Raw genomic sequence first — 21,978 nt, forward strand, 5'->3', positions numbered from 1 at the left:
CATCATTTTAAACCATGTTAAAATTATCCCACTTCTTTCATGCTTATTTCTTATTTCTGCTCCCACTCCTAATTATTTTTTGGGATTTTTCACTGAAATTAAATGTTAATTTTCAGTCTTTAAAGTGGAAATTTGATGATGCATGGGTATTATCACAGATTTCTTTACCCAAATAAGTGAATATTTTGAGGCTGGCTTAAATTCAATTTTGACAGTGGGTGGTAATAACCAATCTGCTTGTGGATGTGTCATCATGGACTCCATGATTATTACTCTGATTATCTTTTCTGCACCCGTTGGTCACTGCAAGCCTACTGTGGCGAATAGAGCTCACCTTCAGGCCTTTGATTGTATATAGGCAATTTCTCCTCCCTCCTTACTGCTGCAGCGGATTCAACGGTGGTTGTTAATTGGGCATTGGCAAGAAAATGCCTTGGGATGCTTCTTGACCTACTTTGGTGAGGCTGAAGACATCTGCATATCCTTGATTCTGATATTGAAGAATACCCTTTAGATCAGGAAACAACGTTGCAGACTCTTTGGCTAGGCAAAGAGCTGACAACATCTCCCTCTCAGCACTTCCTACCCATTTGGCCTCCAAGTTTTTTTTTTTTTTTGGTGGTTTGTAAGTGCATCCCATGTAAACTGCCTTCATTTACATTTTATTCTTCTCTTCCTGTATGTACCTTTTTTCTCCTATATAAGCTCCCATTGTGAATTCTTATTTCTCATTGCTCTCTAAGAAAAAAAATAAAATCGGGTTGTAGTAGGAAAGGATTCCAGGTCCGATTTTGAGCAAATTGCTGGATTGATTGCTCATTTCTTTCTGAAATCCAACCTGATATTTTCAGAATTGCTTGGAAGCGAAACATTTCAGCGGAAGCCTCCATGAAGATGTCCAAAAGAAAGTGGTTTTGGGATCTTAAACTAGAGAAGCTTGAAGTTTCCATGAATTTTTTCGCATAGAAATCTCTGAGATATTCTCAGCATTATTGAAATTAGGGAGTGTGTGATCATCTTTCTTGATCTTTGTTTTGGGAGTAAACTGACTCGATTTTCTTGGACATCTGTAAAGGAAATTGAACATTACAGCTAATTTCCCTTAGCAATTCGATTGAAAAGTGATTCGCTCAGAACTTCTTGATGAGTATTGGGTCGTGGTTTCTGGCCTGTGAGACCGCCTAACAGGTTCTGAACTTGAAGACATGGAAGGTCTTCTTTGAACGCGATCCGAATTTGAGAGAAAAAAATACTTCGCTCTTCTTGAAGAAGAAGAAACGAAGGTAGAAGAAAACAATAAAGAAGGAAATTAACACCATAGAAGATAAAGACTGCCAGTTTGTTTAATCCACATGGCACAGAAAAAAGGGTGGAGGAGGGGTTACACAGGGCCAGGGTTATAAACCGATTGAACCTTGTTAATTGAACCCGATTCAACTGTCCGATCCGGTGGGGACCGAGTTTAAAGCGGTTGCCGCCCTAAGTCTCTCTCGTTTCCTTCGAGTCCAGAATCACAAATTACTTTCTCGAGTCTCGCCGCACCACAACCAATCTTACCTGTTCTTCCTCTGTTCTATGCTATGGTGTTCTCCGGGTCTGGATCGGTCTTGCGATCGTCTTTGGTGTTGCAATCTTGAGTGAGGTCTTCACTGCTGAGGTCGTCAATGTCGTCGAATCATCTTTGACATTGTTTGTTGGTGTCGCCGGCGCTCCCCATCTTGCTGGAGTCGAGGGCGTCATCTGTCTTCTTTTTTTCTTCTCCGGATACCAAGCGGTATACCTTGTTCTCCGCCTTTCGAGCACGTGATGATACATCGCCGATTCTGTAAGATCTCTAGTTTCTGCAAAATGTTTTCCATCCACTTCCTCTTGCAAAATTCTCCTTTGACACCTGATAAATGCAGAGATTTGCGCATACGCTTGTCTCTTAGTTCGTGGAAAAACAAGTCCTATCTCCATACTGCATGCTGCCCTGTGTCCAAAATCTCTTTTTATACTACCAGCAAGACATCCGATCCCAATACTGGAACCAGAATATCCCGTGTTGCGCGAAATGAGGCTCAAAATGCCCTCTTTGACTACCTCCATTCAACTAGAAGCTTCCAGTTCACCGATGCCGAACACATTAGCAAGAATTCACCAACTTTCCTTCAAGGTCTTCTATCAGAGGTTGAGAACGAGCAAGATATTGGCTGGTCGCTAAGCCGATATTTTCGCTATAACCCTATTAACGAATTTGAGCCATTCTTTGAGAGCTTGGGTCTGAAACCATCTGAGATTTTACCTCTCCTCCCGCGACGCTTCATGTTTCTCAGCGACGATGATCTCATGCTTCAGAACTTCCATGTCTTATGTAATTACGGGGTTCCTCGTAGTAAAATTGGTAAAATGTTCAAAGAGGCGATGGAGATCTTTAAATACGAATACGGTGTGCTGAGTTCGAAATTACAGGCCTATGAATTGTTGGGGTTGAGCAAGCAGGCAGTTATTAAGTTGGTTACATGTTGCCCAACGCTCTTGATTGGTGGTGTAAATCAGGATTTTGTTGGAGTACTTGAAGAGTTAATGGTCTCAGACAGTGAACGTGATTGGATTGCAGAGTGTCTGTCGGTCAAGAACACTTACCATTGGAATCGAATGCTTCGATTGTTGGTTTTCCTAAAGGAAATGGGTTGCAGTAAGACCGATTTGGGGAAGCTGATCCGAAACTCTCCTGGTTTTCTGTTTGATGATTCGGGCAACAAAATCTATGTGCTGGTAGCTCTCTTAATGAAATTGGGTCTTAAGACGAATGAGATGTTGAGTTTGCTGTTGCAGTACCCACACATTCTTGCTGGAAAGTTCGCACAAAATCTATGGTCTGCTGTGCATTTTCTATTTGAGATTGGGATGGAAACGGAAGAGATCACAAAGATTGTTCAGACTTACCCACAAGTTTTAGGTTCATGTTCCCTAAATAAACCCAGAGGTGTATTGACTAGATTGAAGATGAGACGTGATGAGTTATGTGATATCATAAAGAAAGATCCAAATCAGTTGAGCACTATAGCATCAAGATCCAAGAGAAAACCCTTGCAGGATGCAGGTGACAATCGGTTGCATCTTCTTGAGAAGACCAGCTTCCTTTTGAAACTGGGTTTTGTTGAAAATTCGGATGAGATGGTCAGAGCTTTGAAACAGTTTCGAGGTAGAGGAGACCAACTGCAAGAAAGATTTGACTGTCTTGTAGATGCTGGGTTGGACTATCACGTTGTCTCATCTATGATAAGAGAGGCTCCATCGGTGCTAAACCAGAGTCGAGATGTGATAGAGAATAAGATTTATTTTCTTGAAAAACACCTGGGTTATCCCTTGCAGTCAGTTGTTACATTTCCAACATACTTGTGTTATGATATAGAGAGAATTAGACTAAGATTTTCAATGTTCAGGTGGCTAAAGGAGAAAGGAGTAGTGAAACAGCCAATAGCTTTGAGTACAATACTGGCTTGTTCAGAAACCCGATTTGTTAGATATCAAGTAAGTCTCCATCCGGAAGGACCCCAGGAATGGGAAAGATTAAAAAAGTCATTATCCCCAAGCTCAAGTTGTATCTAGTCATAGTAATTTCTCCAATTTTCTTCGTTTCCTGATTTTCATCAGAGACCTTATTGAACTATATATGCTCTGGCAACCCTTGTAAATATGTAATTCTTATGAACTTGTTACTTTGAAACCAAAATGGAGTAGGCTCAAAACTTCACAATCTTGTTACTGGGTAAATTCGTTCTTTCTTTCAAGCCAACTACACCCAGGTCGTTTAGAAACTTTTTTCTCCTTCATCAGCCTCCTCACATTTGCGACCTTTTCCCACTCTTCGTTGGCTGCATAGATGTTTGACAGGGTTACAAGACCTCCAGGCCTATCCAAATCCATCTTATTTAGGTCCTCCACCAATCTCCTGGCCATGTCACCCCTTGCATGCATTTTACACCCGTTGAGGAAAGCCCCTAGAATGGAGTCATTCACCTCCTTGGGTATTATCTCCATAATCAGTTTGTAAGTGTCTTCAATCTTCCCTGAACGACTCAAAGCATCAACCATGCAAGAGTAATGCTCCCTTGTGTATTCAACACCATAAGTTTCTTTGATAGACTGAAAAATCTCCAAACCCTTATCGACAAATCCACCGTGGCTGCAAGCGGACAGAAGGCAGGTGAAGGTCACTTGGTTTGGCTTAAAACCCTCTTCTAACATTCTCTCAAACAGATCAATTGAGTCTTCCACAAATCCATGCTTCCCGTAACACCCTATCATTGTGTTCCACACAGCAGTGTTCCTCTCCAAAACGCAGTCGAACACTTTTCTGGCATCTTGGACGCTTCCACATTTACTGTACATGTCAATGAGGGCAGACCCTGTAAAGACATTCAGCCGAGATCCCCACCGGTAGATCAAACCGTGAATCCATCTCCCCCTCTCTAGTGAACTTATTGACCCATATGCAGGAAGCAGGGCAACAAAAGTCACTGAGTTGGGTTTGACTCCTTTCTCCAACATACTGTGAAAAAGCTCAATCGCCTTCAGACTTTGATGATTCTGACTGAATCCTGAGATCATTGCATTCCAAGTTACTACATCAGGAATTAATCCTCCTTCATTCATTCTTAATAAAAGGTCGGAAGCTTTTCTGAAATCTCCATTGTGAGCATGACCAGCAATCATGGCATTCCATGTAAACTCATTTGGTTCCAATCCTTCTGACTTCATCTGCTCAAAGAGAATACACGATTCTTCCAGTTTTTTAATTTGGGAATACCCACAGATCATACAAGTCCATGAAGCCACATCTCTCATAAGCATTTTGTCAAACAATCGGCGAGCAGAGAACAAATCCCCGCACTTGCAATACATGTCTATCAGAGCATTCCCTACCATCGTTTCGCACTCCAAACCCCTCCTGATTATAATGCAATGCAGTTCTTCCCCTTTCTTGATATCTAACAAGCCGACACAGGCTTTAAGAATGCAAGAAAAGGTGAATTTGTTGGCCGAAACTCCACCCTTTTGCATATGAATAAACAACTGAATTGCTCCTTCAGAATCCCCGTGGAAAGCGGAAGCTGAAATTAACCAATTCCATACAAAGGCAGTTGGTCTGTCCATGTTTGCAAAAACTGATCTTGAAGAGATCATATCTCTACCAGCAGTGTACATCCCTACTATATTAGAGTTTAAAGATCCCATCTCCATATCTCTCCCCGTAACGAGTAACTGAGCATGGATTTGCTTCCCCGGTTGTAACACCTTCAGTTTCATACACTTTTGTAAAAGAAACCTCAAGTAATTCGGATCAATATTGGAACAAGTACGCATTACGAGCCACCGAGAGTGTAAAGCAGACGAGGCACTGTTGACTCGCTATTGGCCATTTTCCCCCGATCAACAGAAGTAATATTTGATTCTGATTGAAACCAGTTGGTCTACACCAGAAAAAAATCTGGCAGTCACAGTAACACACGCAGTATCAGATATCTAAAACGTGTTGGACATAAAATAATCAAGAATAATATTACCGTAATTATATTGATTAGGTACTACTAGGTGATTACAACTCTACAATTAAAGTTTATCTCTAATTCAATCACTTACAATTTGAGCAGGTTTTAGTTTCCTACAATTTGAGTTTATCTCTAATTCAACCAGTTACAATTTCTTTGTTTCTATTATTTTTAGTTTGGTTCGCGGAGGATTACTTGGATTTACGAATCTGGTCTCAATGTGAGGCAATATTCAGTTATTTATCCAACTTGGCATTCTAAATAATGCGAATCACTGTCACTAGAAGATATGATGGCGATTGCGCCGCGGCTACTCGTTGATCGTGGCACACGAGAGTGTCACTACCCTTTTTATACCAACACCGGTTTGTCCTTCCTAATCTTCACGTGGGAATAAGGACAAAGTTTGGTCACTTTTTCGTTTCATAACGTATCCTGAAGTGGCATTTCCGTTAATATCTTCTGAGTTGTCCTGGGAGCAGCGTGAAACTATATAAGGCCGGTTGCCCCGTTAAGAGTTTGAGCTCACTAGGCAAACGAGAGAGCCATTTTGTTGTCGGAGGGAAAGCGCGAGAGCATGGGACTCCCTCACCGCTTTCTTCCCCTTCAAATCCGGAGGTTCTTCCTCCCTGTCTTTCCCTCTTTTTGGCAAGTTAAACCCTTACCGATTTGAGGCAAAGCCCCGACTCTCCTCGTATAAATCCAACCACTTTATCATCTTTTTTATCAGGAAGATGGCGCCCAAACTCTTCTCTCCTCCTTCCGCTTCTGATTTTCGAACTCTTTTTTTCGGCGCTAGTTTGAACACACAGACCAACTTCCCAACCCTAGGCTCAAGGACTGTTCGTTTTTCTGAGACGGTATGATCATTTTTATTTTTATTTTGTTTATCGGGAATTTTGTGATGTGTTTGATAAATTTCTACTTCTGCTTTATGTTTTGCTTTTTCTTTTTTAATAACTTTCTGCTTTATGATTTTCATTGACGGAAATTAATCTGGAGTACTTGCATTGAGTAAGAGTAGTTTTTTTACGTTTCGAGGGACTTTTTGTCGTTCTGGTTACTTTTGATGGAAATTTCGGTTACTATCATTGAACGACTCGGAAATTTGGTCTATCGTGGAATATGTTTGTCCTGGTATGGCGACATCACTTTTTTCCATACGCGTCCTTGAACTCTGCATCTCTTTAATTTTGTTGTACTTTGGTTCTTATGTGTTTGATCAAGTTATTGTTTTTTATTATTTTTCTGATCTTTCTCTAGTCGTCTGTTTTTGTGTAAAATATTGACTAGTAGGGCTTAAAAAATTAGTGGACTAAATATATATATATATATATATATATATATATATATATATATATATTTTAACTGGGAATTTCGGGAACCAGAGCGCATGAATCCTGGTGAAGTAACTAGCAGATGAGATTGGAGTGGCACACAGGGATTAGAAAGAGCAAATGCGTAGGTATTAGTTAGAGATGGATACGTGATTGCTGGCTTCCACATGATTGTTGTCATGAATAAAGCAGTGCGTGTGATCGATTAGAATAAAATAAAAATGGTAATTGACGTAGACTTGCTCTGGTTCATTCTTATCGAGTAAGAGTAAAGAGAAAATGGATGATAAATGTATTAAACAATTAATAGAGATGATGAATTCATCAAAAGTTGGCAATATTGCTAATTTTCAGACAGATTTATTGTTTTTACAATAGAAACAAAGTACTAAATGCGGATTAGAGATGGGAACCCTCGTCCCTGGATTCCCCCCACTCAAAAGCAATAAATCTGTCTGAATTGCACTTTGAGGGCACTGCATTTTTAGCAAACATGCAATACTTCTACTGAACTTGTTCATTTTGTACATGTTGACAGATGTTATGTAGGATCCAGTCTATTGAGCATTTCTTTGTTCTATTCAAGTTTTTCTAAGTGGTGTTCATATTGGTGCACATGATTTTTTTAGAGGTTAAATGTACCTCTTTAATGGCTCCCGTGGAATTCAGTTGTAATTTGATACATTTTTTGTTTGCCTTGGGATGCAGAAATGCAGTTCAGGGAATACAATGCTATTCATTAATGGAAAGCTGTGTTCACCAAAGTCTAAAGATGAGAGATTAGCTGATAGCTTAGTTACTCAGCCTGAGCCTGCAATTACTCCAAAACCCAATGCAAGACTCAGCATTTTCTCAGGCACAGCAAATCCTTCGCTGTCAAAGGTTTCTGTCCCGATCCTTACCAACTGCTATATTAACTTTCTTATTTTGTGTTCATCAGTAAAGATGGAGTTAATTGTTGGCTTACCTTTTTTCTGCTTGTTGTGTTTGCTCCCAAGGAAATTGCTAGTTGCATGGGCCTGGAGCTTGGTAAAATCAGTATAAAACGATTTAAAGATGGGGAAATTTATGTGCAATTGCAAGAAAGTGTAAGGGGCTGTGAGGTGTTCCTTGTGCAACCTACTAGTCCCCCAGCTAATGAAAACCTTATGGAACTATTAATTATGATAGATGCCTGCAGAAGGGCATCTGCCAGAACCATTACAGCTGTGATTCCATATTTTGGATATGCTAGAGCAGATCGTAAGGTATGACGTTCTTACTATTTATAACAATTTTGGAACTCGATTACATGCTCTTCCAGTTAAAAGGGAATGCATATGAAGCATGGTCACTCTTGATTTGTCATATTTCAGACTCAAGGTAGAGAATCAATTGCTGCAAAACTTGTTGCCAACTTGATCACAGAAGCAGGGGCAAACCGTGTTCTTGTTTGTGACCTTCATTCTGGGCAGGCACATGGATATTTTGATATTCCTGTGGATTCTGTCTATGGGGAGGTAACTCTAATTCATCTGTCTGCTGTATGGGGTGTTTTACTTCTTCTTTCAAATGTTGAGTAACATGTATGCACCTTCCTTGTTCCCCCTGGTGAGATTGAATGCAAGACTTCACACACTAGAAGCTCACGAGTGACCATTTAACTAAAGGATGTTTTACTATTCGTGGCTTCTCTGAAAGAAGTCATTGTGTTCAAACTCCGAAGAGCAGAGTAGTGTTAAAACATTGACCAGAACACCTTTTGTTTTGAAGCCTGTGATTGTGGACTACTTGGCCAGCAAAATGAACTCAGAAAATGATTTGGTAATTGTTTCTCCGGATGTTGGAGGTGTAGCTAGAGCAAGACACTTGGCAAAAAAGTTATCTGATGCACCATTAGCTATTGTGGATAAAAGACGCCCGGGACATAATACGTCTGAGGTGATAGTTTTCTGCTGTTTAATGGATTTGAATCTGAATAAATAGCTCATTTGGTACGATATTTATGACATTTATATGCAGTATATGCTCATTATCATATTGTTCTTGATCTTCAGTGTATATATGCATTTACCATTAGTATGAAGAATTAATGCCTATGCCATGGCGGTTAAACGTTGCTTTCTTAGTATGTTATTTTGTTTTCTGATTAGTTGTGGAACCAAATTTCACAGGTGATGAATTTGATTGGTGATGTGCGTGGAAAGATGGCCGTTATGGTTGATGACATAATTGACACTGCAGGTGAGCTGTTTGTCAGATCAGTGTTCCCTTCAATGGCACAAACCAGCCTCCAGGCATTTTTTTGTTGATTTGATGAAGTGCGTGATAGTATTCTGAACTGGCAGGTACCATCACGAATGCTGCAGCTTTATTACAGAAAGAGGGAGCAAAAGCAGTTTATGCATGTTGTACACATGCTGTTTTCAGGTATCTCATCTTCGTTATGGAAGCTTATGTTATTTGTTGCATTGGATGTTGAAGATCGGTTTTGCCTAACGTGTTTTTGTAGTCCTGATGCAATTGCAAGACTGTCTGGAGGTCTCTTTCAAGAAGTTATTGTGACAAACACAATTCCATTGCCGAAAGAGAAATATTTTCCTCAACTGACTATACTCTCTGTTGCTAATGTCCATGCCGAAGCTATTGTGAAAGTTCATCGCCGTAGCTCAGTGTAGGTCCCTGTAAGATCTTGATGTTTTTTTATTTTGTTCTTTATCGGCTGCATATTCATATTTACTAGCAACTTCTGTCAAATCTTTGTCCTTTCTATGATTGGATCAAATATCTTCTCAATCAGCTTTGCGTGGTTGGTTCTTTCTTACTGTGAAAAACCAACTTAATGGAGCTCAAGCATGCAATAACGATATCAGACTAATTGGGAGCTTTTGCTAACTTGTTCAAGGTTCGAGTCCGATATCAGACTCTAAAATGCACCTCGGTTAGAAGGGACAAAGATACGACATTAATCAGTTTATCAAGAACCGCTTAGGGGATGGTAGCGGCTTGCACATCCCCTTACGAACCCTCCCATCAGAAAAAAAAATTGACTCTATTCCTTCAATCAATGGGATTGGTAAATCCAGTCAGAACTTCATCAATGCTGTTCCATTTCGACCTGTCATCATTACACCCAAATGATATCGCTCATAAATAGTTCTTGTTAATTTTATTGCTTAAATTTGTTTTACTTATTATGCGGTCAAAGTAAGTTAAATAGTTTATAAAATAATTAATATATTTATATGTTCTTCAGGTTGGGTTAAGCTGGGTTGGGTCTTGTTTTCACTGTGACCTTGTGTGGGTTTTTTTTTTTTTTTTTTACGGGAAAATCTGTCTCAGATTGAAGGCTAAAAAGAGAAAACTATCCCTGCCTCAAGCTGGTCGGTTTTTGTGTCTCAGTTTGTCAATGACTGCATTGCTGGAAGGATCAAGAGGAATTTTGGTATTATTTTGGCCATACACAGTAAAACATAATAAATACATAAAACAAAGAAGTACAAGGGATTGGACATGCATCCACTTGGAAATCGTAGAACTATATTGCAATGAAAAGTGTTCAGGACTACCACAACTGAAAAAAATGACCTTTTGGCAGGCGTTTCAATCTATTGAACTGATGTAGGAGTAAGGGTGGGGAGGCTGAGCGACTTCCACTGTTCCTTCTAACATTTGTGACACTTTCTTCATTGAAGGTCTTAGCGACGGTTCTTCCTGTATGCACCAGATCGCCACTTTCACTAACCTCACCACCTTCTTGAAATCGCCCAGAGCTTCCTCGTCATCCTCAACCAAAACCCCCAATTTCCCTTCTTCGTAGCAATCGCAAACCCAGTCCGACAGTATTGCCTGCTCTTCCTTGTCAGAATTCAACTCAACATTCTTCCTGCAAAAAATGATCTCCAACAACAAGATTCCGAAACTGTAAACATCCACCTTTTTCGTAATTGGCAATCTCTTAAACCATTCAGGAGCAACGTATCCCTTGGTTCCTCTAATTCCTGTAGTTGTTCTTGTCTGCTCTGCTCGCAGGAGCTTTGCCAGTCCGAAATCAGCGATTCTTGGCGTTAAAGATTCGTCTAGAAGAACATTTGCAGGCTTGATATCGCAGTGTATTATCTGGGTCTGACACTCTTCGTGTAAGTATATAAGACCTCTTGCAATTCCGAACGCGATCTGCACCCTTTGGTTCCATGTGGGTTTTGATCCCCCAAGCAGAAAGCGTGACAAAGACCCATTATTCATGAATTCATACACTAGAAGCCGGTGGTGTTCCTCGTCACAAAATCCGAGTAGTGGAACCAGATTCTTGTGATGGACGCGGCTTATTACTTGCATTTCGTTCTTGAATTCCTGATCTTTGTCCTTTGGCAACTTATCTAACCTCTTTACTGCCACGAACCGTGAGGAGTTTTGTAAGGGCAAAAGTCCTTTGTAAACGGTCCCCGAAGCACCCCTCCCCAGTACTTCTTTGAATCCATCCGTAGCTTTTTCAAGGTCTTTGTAGCTAAAGTTGGAAAGAATTGCGCCATATACTTCCGAATCAGACCTAACCTTCTTCTTTTTATGGCGTGACAAATAAAGGTCTAACAGAACTAGGGACAGCAAAAGCAAATTGAGAAATGCAGAGCTCCCAAGAAATGACCATAGAATGACTAGCAGAGTCCCTCGATCATTCTTCTTGCCACCCAAGTGGGAAGGAGTGGGAGAGGTAGTGGTTGTGGAGTTAGCTGCAAGTACCTTAATGAGGGCCTTTGCATCAATGCTACGATCTCTCCTCCCATTTGTTAGCGGGAGTCTTTTCATCCAACATTGATTACCAGAATTGGAAATGGCTACATCGCATAAACAATCGACCAAGCAAGCTTCTCTGCAGTCATCCTCGCTCATAGACTCATATAAATCAAAATCTGACGAGGGCCAGTTGGTGTTCACCATGGCCATCATTTCAAAATTTGGCTCAGGCCCTTTGTTCGATCCATCAGACTCACAGCCCTGTGGCGTAAAGCTCTGTTTGCATCCCTGGAGGTGGTCATTCGGATCCAAATAGGTACCCTTTTGGACAATGGCAAGTAGGCTTTCCGTCCTGATCCAATTCGCAGATGCTATTGAACCCACAAGCTCCAGGCCCCACCTCTTGCGGGCCAATCATGCACATATTTTGTGGAATAGAACTTCGGACAGACCAAGACTGCGGCCAGCTTCCTCCCTTGGATGTTTTTGGGTATACGAAGAGGCTGAAAACTCCATTGAACTCTAGTGTCATTCTCTGGTAAAAGTCCCTCGTCGAAAGCGTATCACTAACGGGTCCGAGGTTGAATCTTGTACTGTTTTTCAGCTGAAGGTAAACAGCGCCGGACTCGTTGAAGATGAGTAGATCACCGGTGGTAAGGGTGTTGCTTGCCCAGTATGCAGGATATGACTTGTTTCTTGAAGACACACGGTAGAGAACAAGATTATTATCCTTCTGTAGACGGAGCTCGAACCTTCCCTTAGAGAAATTTGTGTCCGATAGGCGAGAAGACAGGATGCTTCGCGAACCCAATGTCTGAGTGGGCAAGATGGTATCAGTAGGAAAATCAAAACTTTGCCATACCTGTTCGAAACTTGTGCTCACCATCACAAAATTCCCGGTATCAAGCATCGCAGCATAGCTGATGTTACCGCTGAGAGGGTCCTGCTTCCATACGTCGCGGCCTTGGTGATCACGAAGCACCAGTTGGCCTCCGGTCATCAGCTCAACCTTGGACCCGCTTTGAACTGGGTTATTCCCGTTTGCATACCATACAACAGTTTTTTCCGGCAACTTGTCATACCAGATTGCAAGCAAGAAAAGATTCACTTGGGGAAGGGGGTGGAACCCAAAAGCGAATTCACCAGAAGGAGAAACCCATGAGGAAGAAGATTTTATGTCGCCGGCCGAGAGAGAGGAGCCCAAGCTCACATTCCTGTAAGTTTGGCCGTTAACAGACGGGAGAAGACTAACGAAGCCGAGAAGAATAAGAACAAACACCGAAGAAGCCATCGCCACAGACCTTGCCGTGGTAAGAGAAGTAGCACAACAACAAAGAATGGACGAATGATCAGTCTATCTGTCCGGATTTCCAGTAGATGCGGAGCGGAGGTCTTCAAACACTGGTTCTCTTTGCCCGAAACAAACAACCTCAAAATTTCCTCCACATCTGTAAGGACGGATTCAATCTTGCTTTTTAAAAATTTCCACATCTCCATCGCATGGAGAAAATTCAATTCAAATAGTTGGACTGCAACTCTATCGAAGTTGAACTTTCTTAGTCTATTGGTTCGATAGCGAATGCTCTGAATATTTTATTCAAAATTCTCTTTTCTCCACAATCTGAAGGGTAAAGGCCTGTTTGAAAAGTATATTGGCAATGACATCTGGCGAAGAAACCGTGACTATTTGACAAGAGAAAGCGTAGGGTTCTTTCCTGGAAGGTCTTAATGTGGCATCACTGACTTGACCAGGTAAATGATTTACCCAGATCAGGAAAAAGAAAAAGGCTCTGGAAGGTCTTAATGTGGCATCACTGACGGACCCTTGACCAGGTAAATGATTTACCCAAATCAGGAAAAAGAAAAAGGCTCTGCTATCATTCTATCAATCTATGACACGGGGAAAACCAATGTCGAGGAGTGACTCTCTCAACCACAAAAGCCTAAAAGTAAAATAAAGGAGAAGTGGAATTTACTTAGAATAATCTTGTTTAAAATAAAAATAAATTATTTGAAAAATATGGGGAAAATGGCCGAAAATCATGAGTCCAGACTTTTTTTTTTTTTTAAATGATGTTGAAATAGTCCAGACTTGACCGGACCGTTCTGGACATAAGGGTGTTTGGTCTGACTCAACTTGAAGGCTTATGATGTATAAAAATGATGTTGAAATAGTCCAGACTTGACCGGACCGTTCTGGACATAAGGGTGTCTGGTCTGACTCAACTTGAAGGCTTATGATGTATAAAAATGATGTTGAAATAGTCCAGACTTGACCGGACCGTTCTGGACATAAGGGTGTCTGGTCTGACTCAACTTGAAGGCTTATGATATATAAATTTAAGTGATTCAATATTGTTAGTGACTTAGTTCTATAGAATATAATGTTGTTCAATCTTCTTCATTATTTTCTTTAATTTTTGCCTGCATTGGATGGTTCATCCTTGTGTAAAGATTAAAAATGTATCTATTAAAAACATGTTGTGGGTACATGAATCATTAGAGAGCTAAAGAACCATTGACTTCTCCGATATTGTTCTCCCTCTAAAAAGCTCAAATTTAGAATTAGTTTGATAGGTCAGAAAATAGATTTCTAGATATATTTTTTCACATAATTTTGCATATAAAGTATGTTCTTGATGACATTAAATGTCTTGTAAGATGAATCTTTTTGTAGCTGCTTGAACCTCTCTTGCAGTCTGACATTTTTTATTTTAAATATCAATTTCTCTTTGGAAAAAACTTTGATCGCCAAAATTCTTATTGTATTGAAAAGTAGACTCAACGATCTTGTGTATAATTTGTAATGTAAATTTTTTTATGCATTATGCAGGTACAAACGCCAAGAAAGTAATGGGTATTAGGACAGGAAAGAAAGGAAAAAGATATAAAACAAACCTAAACTACTAGAGATGATAGATCAGAAAAAGGATCACATTATCTCTATGGGTTGACATGTTCAACTCACAGAACCCGCTCTGATATCTTTTGATATCCCCCTTTCTTGAATATTTTGGTTACATAGAAATTAGTGGAATAAAATATCTTTTTTTGTACTTCTTATTCTTCTTCTTCTTCACTCCCTCAAGTTGGGGATATTAAGGACATAGAGACCCACCTTGGACAAAACACAATATAGGAGAAGAAAATCACTCCTCGCCGTATGACAAAGCTCCATATGCCAGTAAAAAAAGTCATCTTCTGGAATACAGTCCACTCAATTTTAAAGGCGGATTAATGGCCCAACTTTAGGGCACAACAAAGAGATTGCTCACTTTTTAAGGATAACTCAAACATAAATCACTTATTGAGTGAAGAATAAAAAACTTGACATGACTTGGATGTTGGACACACTCCTACACTTTTTAGGTAGTGAGTCCATGCATTGATTTAAAGTGATGAAAACACAAACTGGAGAAATACTAGAGGAAAACAACTTTAATCGAAGGGAAGTGTCTATGCAATATTCATACTTCCAAACGAATCTAGAATATGACCTTTTGTTTTGGAAAACTAGGGGAGTCTATAATGGTAGAACTTAATTAATTTGACCCAGTATAGTTTTCTTTGGGGTAACCATTATTTTTCAAAGTTAACCATGCGAAAGGTACAAAACCAAGTAACAAAAAACGCAAAACTTGAAAACAACATTGAAAAAGGAAATTGCATACCTTGAACAAGCAAATCATGTAGAGATTAAGTTTGACAAAAACTCTTTGGTTAGAAGAGAATTTTGGCTAAAAAACTAGGATTCTAGGAGAAAAGTGTTGATTTTCAGGACTCCATGGATTTAGCTCAAGGAGAAAAAGGGAAAGAGACCTATTGGGAGAAAACTGGAGGAAGAAGGGTTATGGACACTATGATCCTAACCTTCCCCCTGAAGCTCAATTTATAGATTAATGAAACTACCGTATTACAATAATACCCTTGGACATAGGGTTTAGGGTTTAACCCTGAAACTTTAATCTATTTACATCAATGCCATCTCTATGAGATGACTCTTTATTTACCATTCTGCCATCATTGTAGGTGGGCTTATGGGCCTTCTCTTTGATCTATGGGCCTTGAGCCCGTCTTCTATATCTCTTGGATACATGGGTCTTCCTTAGTCTTATGGGTTTGGGCCCATCTTTTAATACACTTGGATATGTGGGTCTTCCTTGGTTGTGTGGGTTTGGGCCCTATCTTCCAACAAAAAGAAAACTCAATTCACATCAATGCATGGTGAAATAATAGGAGAGATGTTGCATTTAGGACCCCATGCTTGGAACCTTGAGTAAGATGAGAGAGGGAGAAGCAAGAGAAGAGAGAAGAAAAGAACAAAGAGAGAGAACTTGGGTAGAGAGGAGAGAAAAACAAAAGGAGAAGAGATTCTTCCATGAATTTAGAAGAGGTCAGCTTGAATGAAACCCTTCAACCAAGACTCCTATTTATACTTTTTCCATTACATATTTAGGGAAAATCCTCAATCAATTAGGATCCCTAATTACATCAATTAAGGGAAGATAAAGTTACATCAATCAAGTATTAGGAAATTGACACCCTGATTTAATACTATCGGGAGCAATAATAATCACAGAAGAAAAAATAATCAAGCACGAACACACAATATTTATACAGGTTGTTTTCAAGGTGAAACTACGTCCTGTCTTCCGCCGCTGCAATAATTCACTATGATAAAGAAGAAGTTTACAAAAAAAATTGCACACACTCGAACTCTCTATGTTTTTCTCTAACCTCTATCTCACGCAACTCATGGTCATCAATCACCATTATGACGGTGTCCCCAAATGCTAGGAGAAAACTAGGGTAACCGAAATGCAAGTGTGAAATCCTCAATCTACCCTTATTGAAACAACAGTCAATATATCATGGACCTTTTGGGGGCTCCACCCCACGTGCTGACTCTACGTTAGGCGTTAATTAGACTTCATAACTTACATTATGGAAGATTACAAATCTTCCACCTCATCAATCAAGGAAGATTACATATCTTGCACCACGTGACACCTCGTGCCACCTCTCTTGGTCGTGTGGGCATGATAGGCTTGGTCCCACCTTCTAACAAGAGAAAATAGGAAAAAATGAGAAATTTTTAGTAAAACTAACCTTTAGTACTTCTAATATTAATATCTCCCATAATATAGATCATAATCACAAATGGTTTATTGCTCAAGACATTAGACTCAATGAGATTTAATTTTTTGCCTAATTTGACGTAAAAAACTTCATTCTTAAATCTGTTATGACCACTTTATTCGCTTCATTTTGTAGCTTGATGTTGTCTACTCGATTGCAATTATCTCCTTACATATAAATCAGATTGACATGAAATTTCCTCCTTCTAAAACTAGACTTCTATACCTTTAATTTAAGTACAATTTTTGTTCATAAGTATATTCTTATTTTGAGACAAATAATCTAATAGAATTTTGACTATGTAATTTGGCCAAACTGAATATTTTTTCTTCTTTGACGAGCATGACCGTTGGCTCTTCCAATATTGATATCTCTCGCTAGAAAACTCAGATTTAGAATTGGTTTTATAGGTAAGAAAATAGACTTCTATATATATTTTTTTCATATAATTCTTCATATAAAGTCTCGTTTGTGATGACGTAAAATGCCATAAATTTTGAAACATTGTGTTGCTACTCAAACCTTTCTTGTAATCTGACCTTTGCTATTTCAAATATTGTTTTCTCTTTGTCAAAACTTTGATTGCCATAATTTTTTTTTATTGGAAAGTAGACTCAATGATATTTCTGTAAGTATATAATTTTTAATATAAAAAGTTTATTATGGAGGTGTAAACGCAAAAAAAAATGTATTGGGACAGGAAAACAAGAAAAAAGATATAGCACGATCCTAAACTGCTAGAGATTAGGGGTAACATTGAGTCGAGCCGAGCTTGAATATGCATAAGTGCGAGCTAGGCGAAGATGCTGAAGAGTGAAGACAAACATGGCGGAGAAATAGGAGACACAGAAAGATCGCCCCAATTTTGTGGTTATTGTTGAGGAAAAATCGATGGAGAAGAGTCGTATGGTTGACCTAGTCTATCGACGAACGCCTATGCTTTGTTGAATGCCCACCTGAAGAGTCAAGATCCAAAAGGCACGAATGCCCTTATCCCCCTGCTACTCGTTGGTTTAAGTAAACGAGCCGACGCGCGAACCAAACCACCACTCGTTCAAGCTCGGTTCATTTACTTAAACGAACCCCAAATCCAATCTTGAATTTGAATCAAGATCATAAAATTTTGAACTGAATCGAATTGAACTCAAGCTATTCACGAACTGACTCGGTTTGATGCCACCTCAACTAGAGATGATAGATAAAAAAATGGATCACATTATCTCTATAGGTTGACATGCTCAACACATAGAACCCGCTCTGATACCATGTTGAATTTCTGAAAAAGATAAATATTTTACTAAATTGTTGTGATTTGAGTACAATGAGCCTCTATTAATAATAAAAGAAACAAGTAGAATCTAATTACAATTGAACTCCCAAAGTTATTCCCAAAGTTAAACACCTAAAGATAAGTGGATAAATTTAAACACCTTCAAATAAACTCTTATGTGGGACTTCCTCATGTGATACTCTTTTTACATTCCACCGTATTAACTCTGACTCTTATGAGAGTCATGTAAAACTCTTTCATACTTGTTAGAGTCACATAAGGCTTGTTTTTTTATTTTTTTTGGGTTTGAATTTCAAGTAGGGTTTAGGTTTTGGTAAACTCAACAACAACCCAACTTGTGAACACCCCTAGTTGCTCGTATAATTTTTATCTTCTTCATATTTAACTTGTCTTAGTTTATCTGTAGTAACACACTATGATTTCTTGAGTTGTACTTTACTAAGCATTTCATTAAGAGCACGTTTCAGAACCCACACAAAAGAAAAGAAAAACAAACGGGAGATAAAGTTATTTTCTATTATTTGACAGAAAATAAAAAAATTAGTTAATAAATTTTCTCTCACAAAATTATGAAATTTTAGAAAATCAAATGACCTTTTTGCAGAAGTTTCACTCTATTGTACTGATGTAGGAGGAAGGATGGGGAGGCCGAGGGACTTCCACTGTTCCTTCTAACATTTGTGACACTCTCTTCATTGAAGGTCTTAGCGACGGTTCTTCCTGTATGCACCAGATCGCCACTTTCACTAACCTCTCCACCTTCTTGAAATCGCCCAGAGCTTCCTCGTCATCCTCAACCAAAACCCCCAATTTCCCTTCTTCGTAGCAATCGCAAACCCAGTCCGACAGTATTGCCTGCTCTTCTTTGTCAGAATTCAATTGAACATTCTTCCTGCAAAAAATGATCTCCAACAACAAGATTCCGAAACTGTAAACATCCACCTTATTCGTAATTGGCAAGCTCTTAAACCATTCAGGCGCAACGTATCCCTTAGTTCCTCTAATTCCTGTAGTTGTTCTTGTCTGCTCTGCTCGCAGGAGCTTTGCCAGTCCGAAATCAGCGATTCTTGGCGTTAAAGATTCGTCTAGAAGAACATTTTCAGGCTTGATATCGCAGTGTATTATCTGGGTCTGACACGCTTCGTGTAAGTATATAAGGCCTCTTGCAATTCCGAACGCGATCTGCACCCTTTGGTTCCATGTGAGTTTTGATCCCCCAAGCAGTAAGCGTGACAAAGACCCATTATTCATGAATTCATACACTAGAAGCCGGTGGTGTTCCTCGTCACAAAATCCGAGTAGTGGAACCAGATTCTTGTGATGGACGCGGCTTATTACTTGCATTTCGTTCTTGAATTCCTGATCTTTGTCCTTTGGCAACTTATCTAACCTCTTTACTGCCACGAACCGTGAGGAGTTTTGTAAGGGCAAAAGTCCTTTGTAAACGGTCCCAGAAGCACCCCTCCCCAGTACTTCTTTGAATCCATCCGTAGCTTTTTCAAGGTCTTTGTAGCTAAAGTTGGAAAGAATTGCGCCATATACTTCTGAATCGGACCCAACCTTCTTCTTTTTATGGCGTGACAAATAAAGACCTAATAGAACTAGGGACAGCAAAAGCAAATTGAGAAATGCAGAGCTCCCTAGAAATGACCATAGAATGACTAGCAGAGTCCCTCGATCATTCTTCTTGCCACCCAAGTGGGAAGGAGTGGGAGAGGTAGTGGTTGTGGAGTTAGCTGCAAGTACCTTAATGAGGGCCTTTGCATCAATGCTACGATCTCTCCTCCCATTTGTTAGCGGGAGTCTTTTCATCCAACATTGATTACCAGAATTGGAAATGGCAACATCGCATAAACAATCAACCAAGCAAGCTTCTCTGCAGTCATCCTCGCTCATAGACTCATATAAATCAAAATCTGCCAAGGGCCAGTTGGTGTTCACCATGGCCATCATTTCAAATTTTGGCTCAGGCCCTTTGTTTGATCCATCAGACTCACAGCCCTGTGGCCTAAAACTCTGTTTGCATCCCTGGAGGTGGTCATTCGGATCCAAATAGGTATACCCTTTTGGACAAAGGCAAGTAGGCTTTCCGTCCTGATCCAATTCGCAGATGCTATTGAACCCACAAGCTCCAGGCCCCACCTCTTGCGGGCCAATCATGCACATATTTTGTGGAATAGAACTTCGGACAGACCAAGACTGCGGCCAGCTTCCTCCCTTGGATGTTTTTGGGTATACGAAGAGGCTGAAAACTCCATTGAACTCTAGTGTCATTCTCTGGTAAAAGTCCCTTGTCGAAAGCGTATCACTAGCGGGTCCGAGGTTGAATCTTGTACTGTTTTTCAGCTGAAGGTAAACAGCGCCGGACTCGTTGAAGATGAGTAGATCACCGGTGGTAAGGGTGTTGCTTGCCCAGTATGCAGGATATGACTTTTTTCTTGAAGACACGGGGTAGAGAACAAGATTATTATCCGTCTGTAGACGGAGCTCGAACCTTCCCTTCGAGAAATTTGTGTCCGATAGGCGAGAAGACAGGATGCTTGGCGAACCCAATATCTGAGTGGGCAAGATGGTATCAGTAGGAAAATCAAAACTTTGCCATACCTGTTCGAAACTTGTGCTCACCATCACAAAATTCCCGGTATCAAGCATCGCAGCATAGCTGATGTTACCGCTGAGAGGGTCCTGCTTCCATACGTCGCGGCCTTGGTGATCACGAAGCACCAGTTGGCCTCCGGTCGTCAGCTCAACCTTGGACCCGCTTTGAACTGGGTTATTCCCGTTTGCATACCATACAACAGTTTTTTCCGGCAACTTGTCATACCAGATTGCAAGCAAGAAAAGATTCACTTGGGGAAGGGGGTGGAACCCAAAAGCGAATTCACCAGAAGGAGAAACCCATGAGGAAGAAGAGTTTTTATCGCCGGCCGAGAGAGAGGAGCCCAAGCTCACATTCCTGTAAGTTTGGCCGTTGACAGACGGGAGAAGACTAACGAAGCCGAGAAGAATAAGAACAAACACCGAAGAAGCCATCGCCACAGACCTTGCCGTGGTAAGAGAAGTAGCATAACAACAAAGAATGGACGAACGATCAGTCTATCTGTCCGGATTTCCAGTAGATGCAGAGCGGAGGTCTTCAAACACTGGTTCTCTTTGCCCGAAACAAACAACCTCAAAATTTCCTCCACATCTGTAAGGACGGATTCAATCTTGCCTTTTAATAATTTCCACATCTCCATCGCATGGAGAATAATCAATTCAAATAGTTGGACTGCAACTCTATCGAAGTTGAACTTTTCTTAGTCTATTGGTTCGATAGCGAATGCTCTGAATATTTTATTCAAATTTCTCTTTTCTCTACAATCTGAAGGGTAAAGGCCAGTTTGAAAAGTATATTGGCAATGACATCTGGCGAAGAAACCGTGACTATTTGACAAGAGAAAACGCAGGGTTCTTTCATGGAAGGTCTTAATGGGGCATCACTAACGGACCCTTGACCAGGTAAATGATTTACCCAAATCAGGTAAAAGAAAAAGGCTCTGCTATCATTCTATCAATCTATGATATGGGGAAAACCAATGTCGAGGAGTGACTCTCTCAACAACAAAAGCTTAAAAGTAAAATAAAGGAGAAGTGGAATTTACTTAGAACAATCTTGTTTAAAATAAAAATAAATTATTTGACAAAAATGGGAGTCTGTCTAGATCATTGTCAGACTTGAGCAGGTTGAGACGGTGTGTTAAAACGGGAAAAAGGGATTTCCCAAAAACAAGTTGATTTTATTCGATTGAACACAATAAATTTGGTGTATGCAATCATGCCTTAAATTATACCTTCAATTATGCCTACACCATAGTAGACTTTTTCGTTTTGATTCTACGGAAGATTTCCTCATATGAAAGGAAGCTCAAACAGTTCACGTCAACACTCCCCCTCAAGTTGGTGCGTACAGATATCTGAT

General features: G+C 40.0%; 4 protein-coding genes and 1 pseudogene across 4 annotated transcripts; 2 read left to right on the forward strand and 3 right to left on the reverse strand.

Moving 5' to 3' along the window:
- Positions 1–1,535: 1,535 nt before the first annotated feature.
- On the forward strand, positions 1,536–3,606 carry LOC137945741 (transcription termination factor MTEF18, mitochondrial-like). Its single transcript, XM_068791738.1, has one exon. It carries the CDS (start codon positions 1,807–1,809, stop codon positions 3,592–3,594), a length of 1,788 nt encoding a protein of 595 aa, XP_068647839.1. The 5' UTR covers positions 1,536–1,806; the 3' UTR covers positions 3,595–3,606.
- A 127-nt stretch (positions 3,607–3,733) lies between these two features.
- On the reverse strand, positions 3,734–5,352 carry LOC137945742 (pentatricopeptide repeat-containing protein At1g11290, chloroplastic-like). The gene has a single exon (XM_068791739.1). It carries the CDS (start codon positions 5,350–5,352, stop codon positions 3,748–3,750), a length of 1,605 nt encoding a protein of 534 aa, XP_068647840.1. The 3' UTR covers positions 3,734–3,747.
- A 729-nt stretch (positions 5,353–6,081) lies between these two features.
- Positions 6,082–9,618, forward strand: LOC137945743 (ribose-phosphate pyrophosphokinase 1-like). Its single transcript, XM_068791740.1, has 9 exons — positions 6,082–6,155; positions 6,268–6,397; positions 7,583–7,756; positions 7,873–8,121; positions 8,230–8,373; positions 8,627–8,794; positions 9,028–9,097; positions 9,202–9,283; positions 9,366–9,618. Exons 1-9 carry the CDS (start codon positions 6,115–6,117, stop codon positions 9,529–9,531), a joined length of 1,224 nt encoding a protein of 407 aa, XP_068647841.1. The 5' UTR covers positions 6,082–6,114; the 3' UTR covers positions 9,532–9,618.
- A 745-nt stretch (positions 9,619–10,363) lies between these two features.
- LOC137946856 (G-type lectin S-receptor-like serine/threonine-protein kinase LECRK2) lies at positions 10,364–12,878 on the reverse strand (annotated as a pseudogene).
- Positions 12,879–18,626: 5,748 nt separating this feature from the next.
- On the reverse strand, positions 18,627–21,050 carry LOC137946857 (G-type lectin S-receptor-like serine/threonine-protein kinase LECRK2). The gene has a single exon (XM_068793144.1). It carries the CDS (start codon positions 21,048–21,050, stop codon positions 18,627–18,629), a length of 2,424 nt encoding a protein of 807 aa, XP_068649245.1.
- Between the last annotated feature and the right edge of the window lie 928 nt (positions 21,051–21,978).

Source organism: Aristolochia californica, unplaced genomic scaffold (genome assembly GCF_029961685.1).
Source record: "Aristolochia californica isolate CCGP_79_NKW_82.1479 unplaced genomic scaffold, dmAriCali1.0.hap1 SCAF_12, whole genome shotgun sequence".
NCBI lineage: Eukaryota > Viridiplantae > Streptophyta > Magnoliopsida > Piperales > Aristolochiaceae > Aristolochia > Aristolochia californica.

Coding starts and splice junctions, on each gene's coding strand:
- LOC137945741 (XM_068791738.1), top strand. CDS start 1,807: ATGATACATCGCCGATTCTGTAAGATCTCTAGTTTCTGCAAAATGTTT.
- LOC137945742 (XM_068791739.1), bottom strand. CDS start 5,352: ATGCGTACTTGTTCCAATATTGATCCGAATTACTTGAGGTTTCTTTTA.
- LOC137945743 (XM_068791740.1), top strand. CDS start 6,115: ATGGGACTCCCTCACCGCTTTCTTCCCCTTCAAATCCGGAG. Junction 8,795..9,027: donor CGGGACATAATACGTCTGAG/GTGATAGTTTTC, acceptor CAAATTTCACAG/GTGATGAATTTGATTGGTGA. Junction 9,098..9,201: donor TGACATAATTGACACTGCAG/GTGAGCTGTTTG, acceptor CTGAACTGGCAG/GTACCATCACGAATGCTGCA.
- LOC137946857 (XM_068793144.1), bottom strand. CDS start 21,050: ATGGCTTCTTCGGTGTTTGTTCTTATTCTTCTCGGCTTCGTTAGTCTT.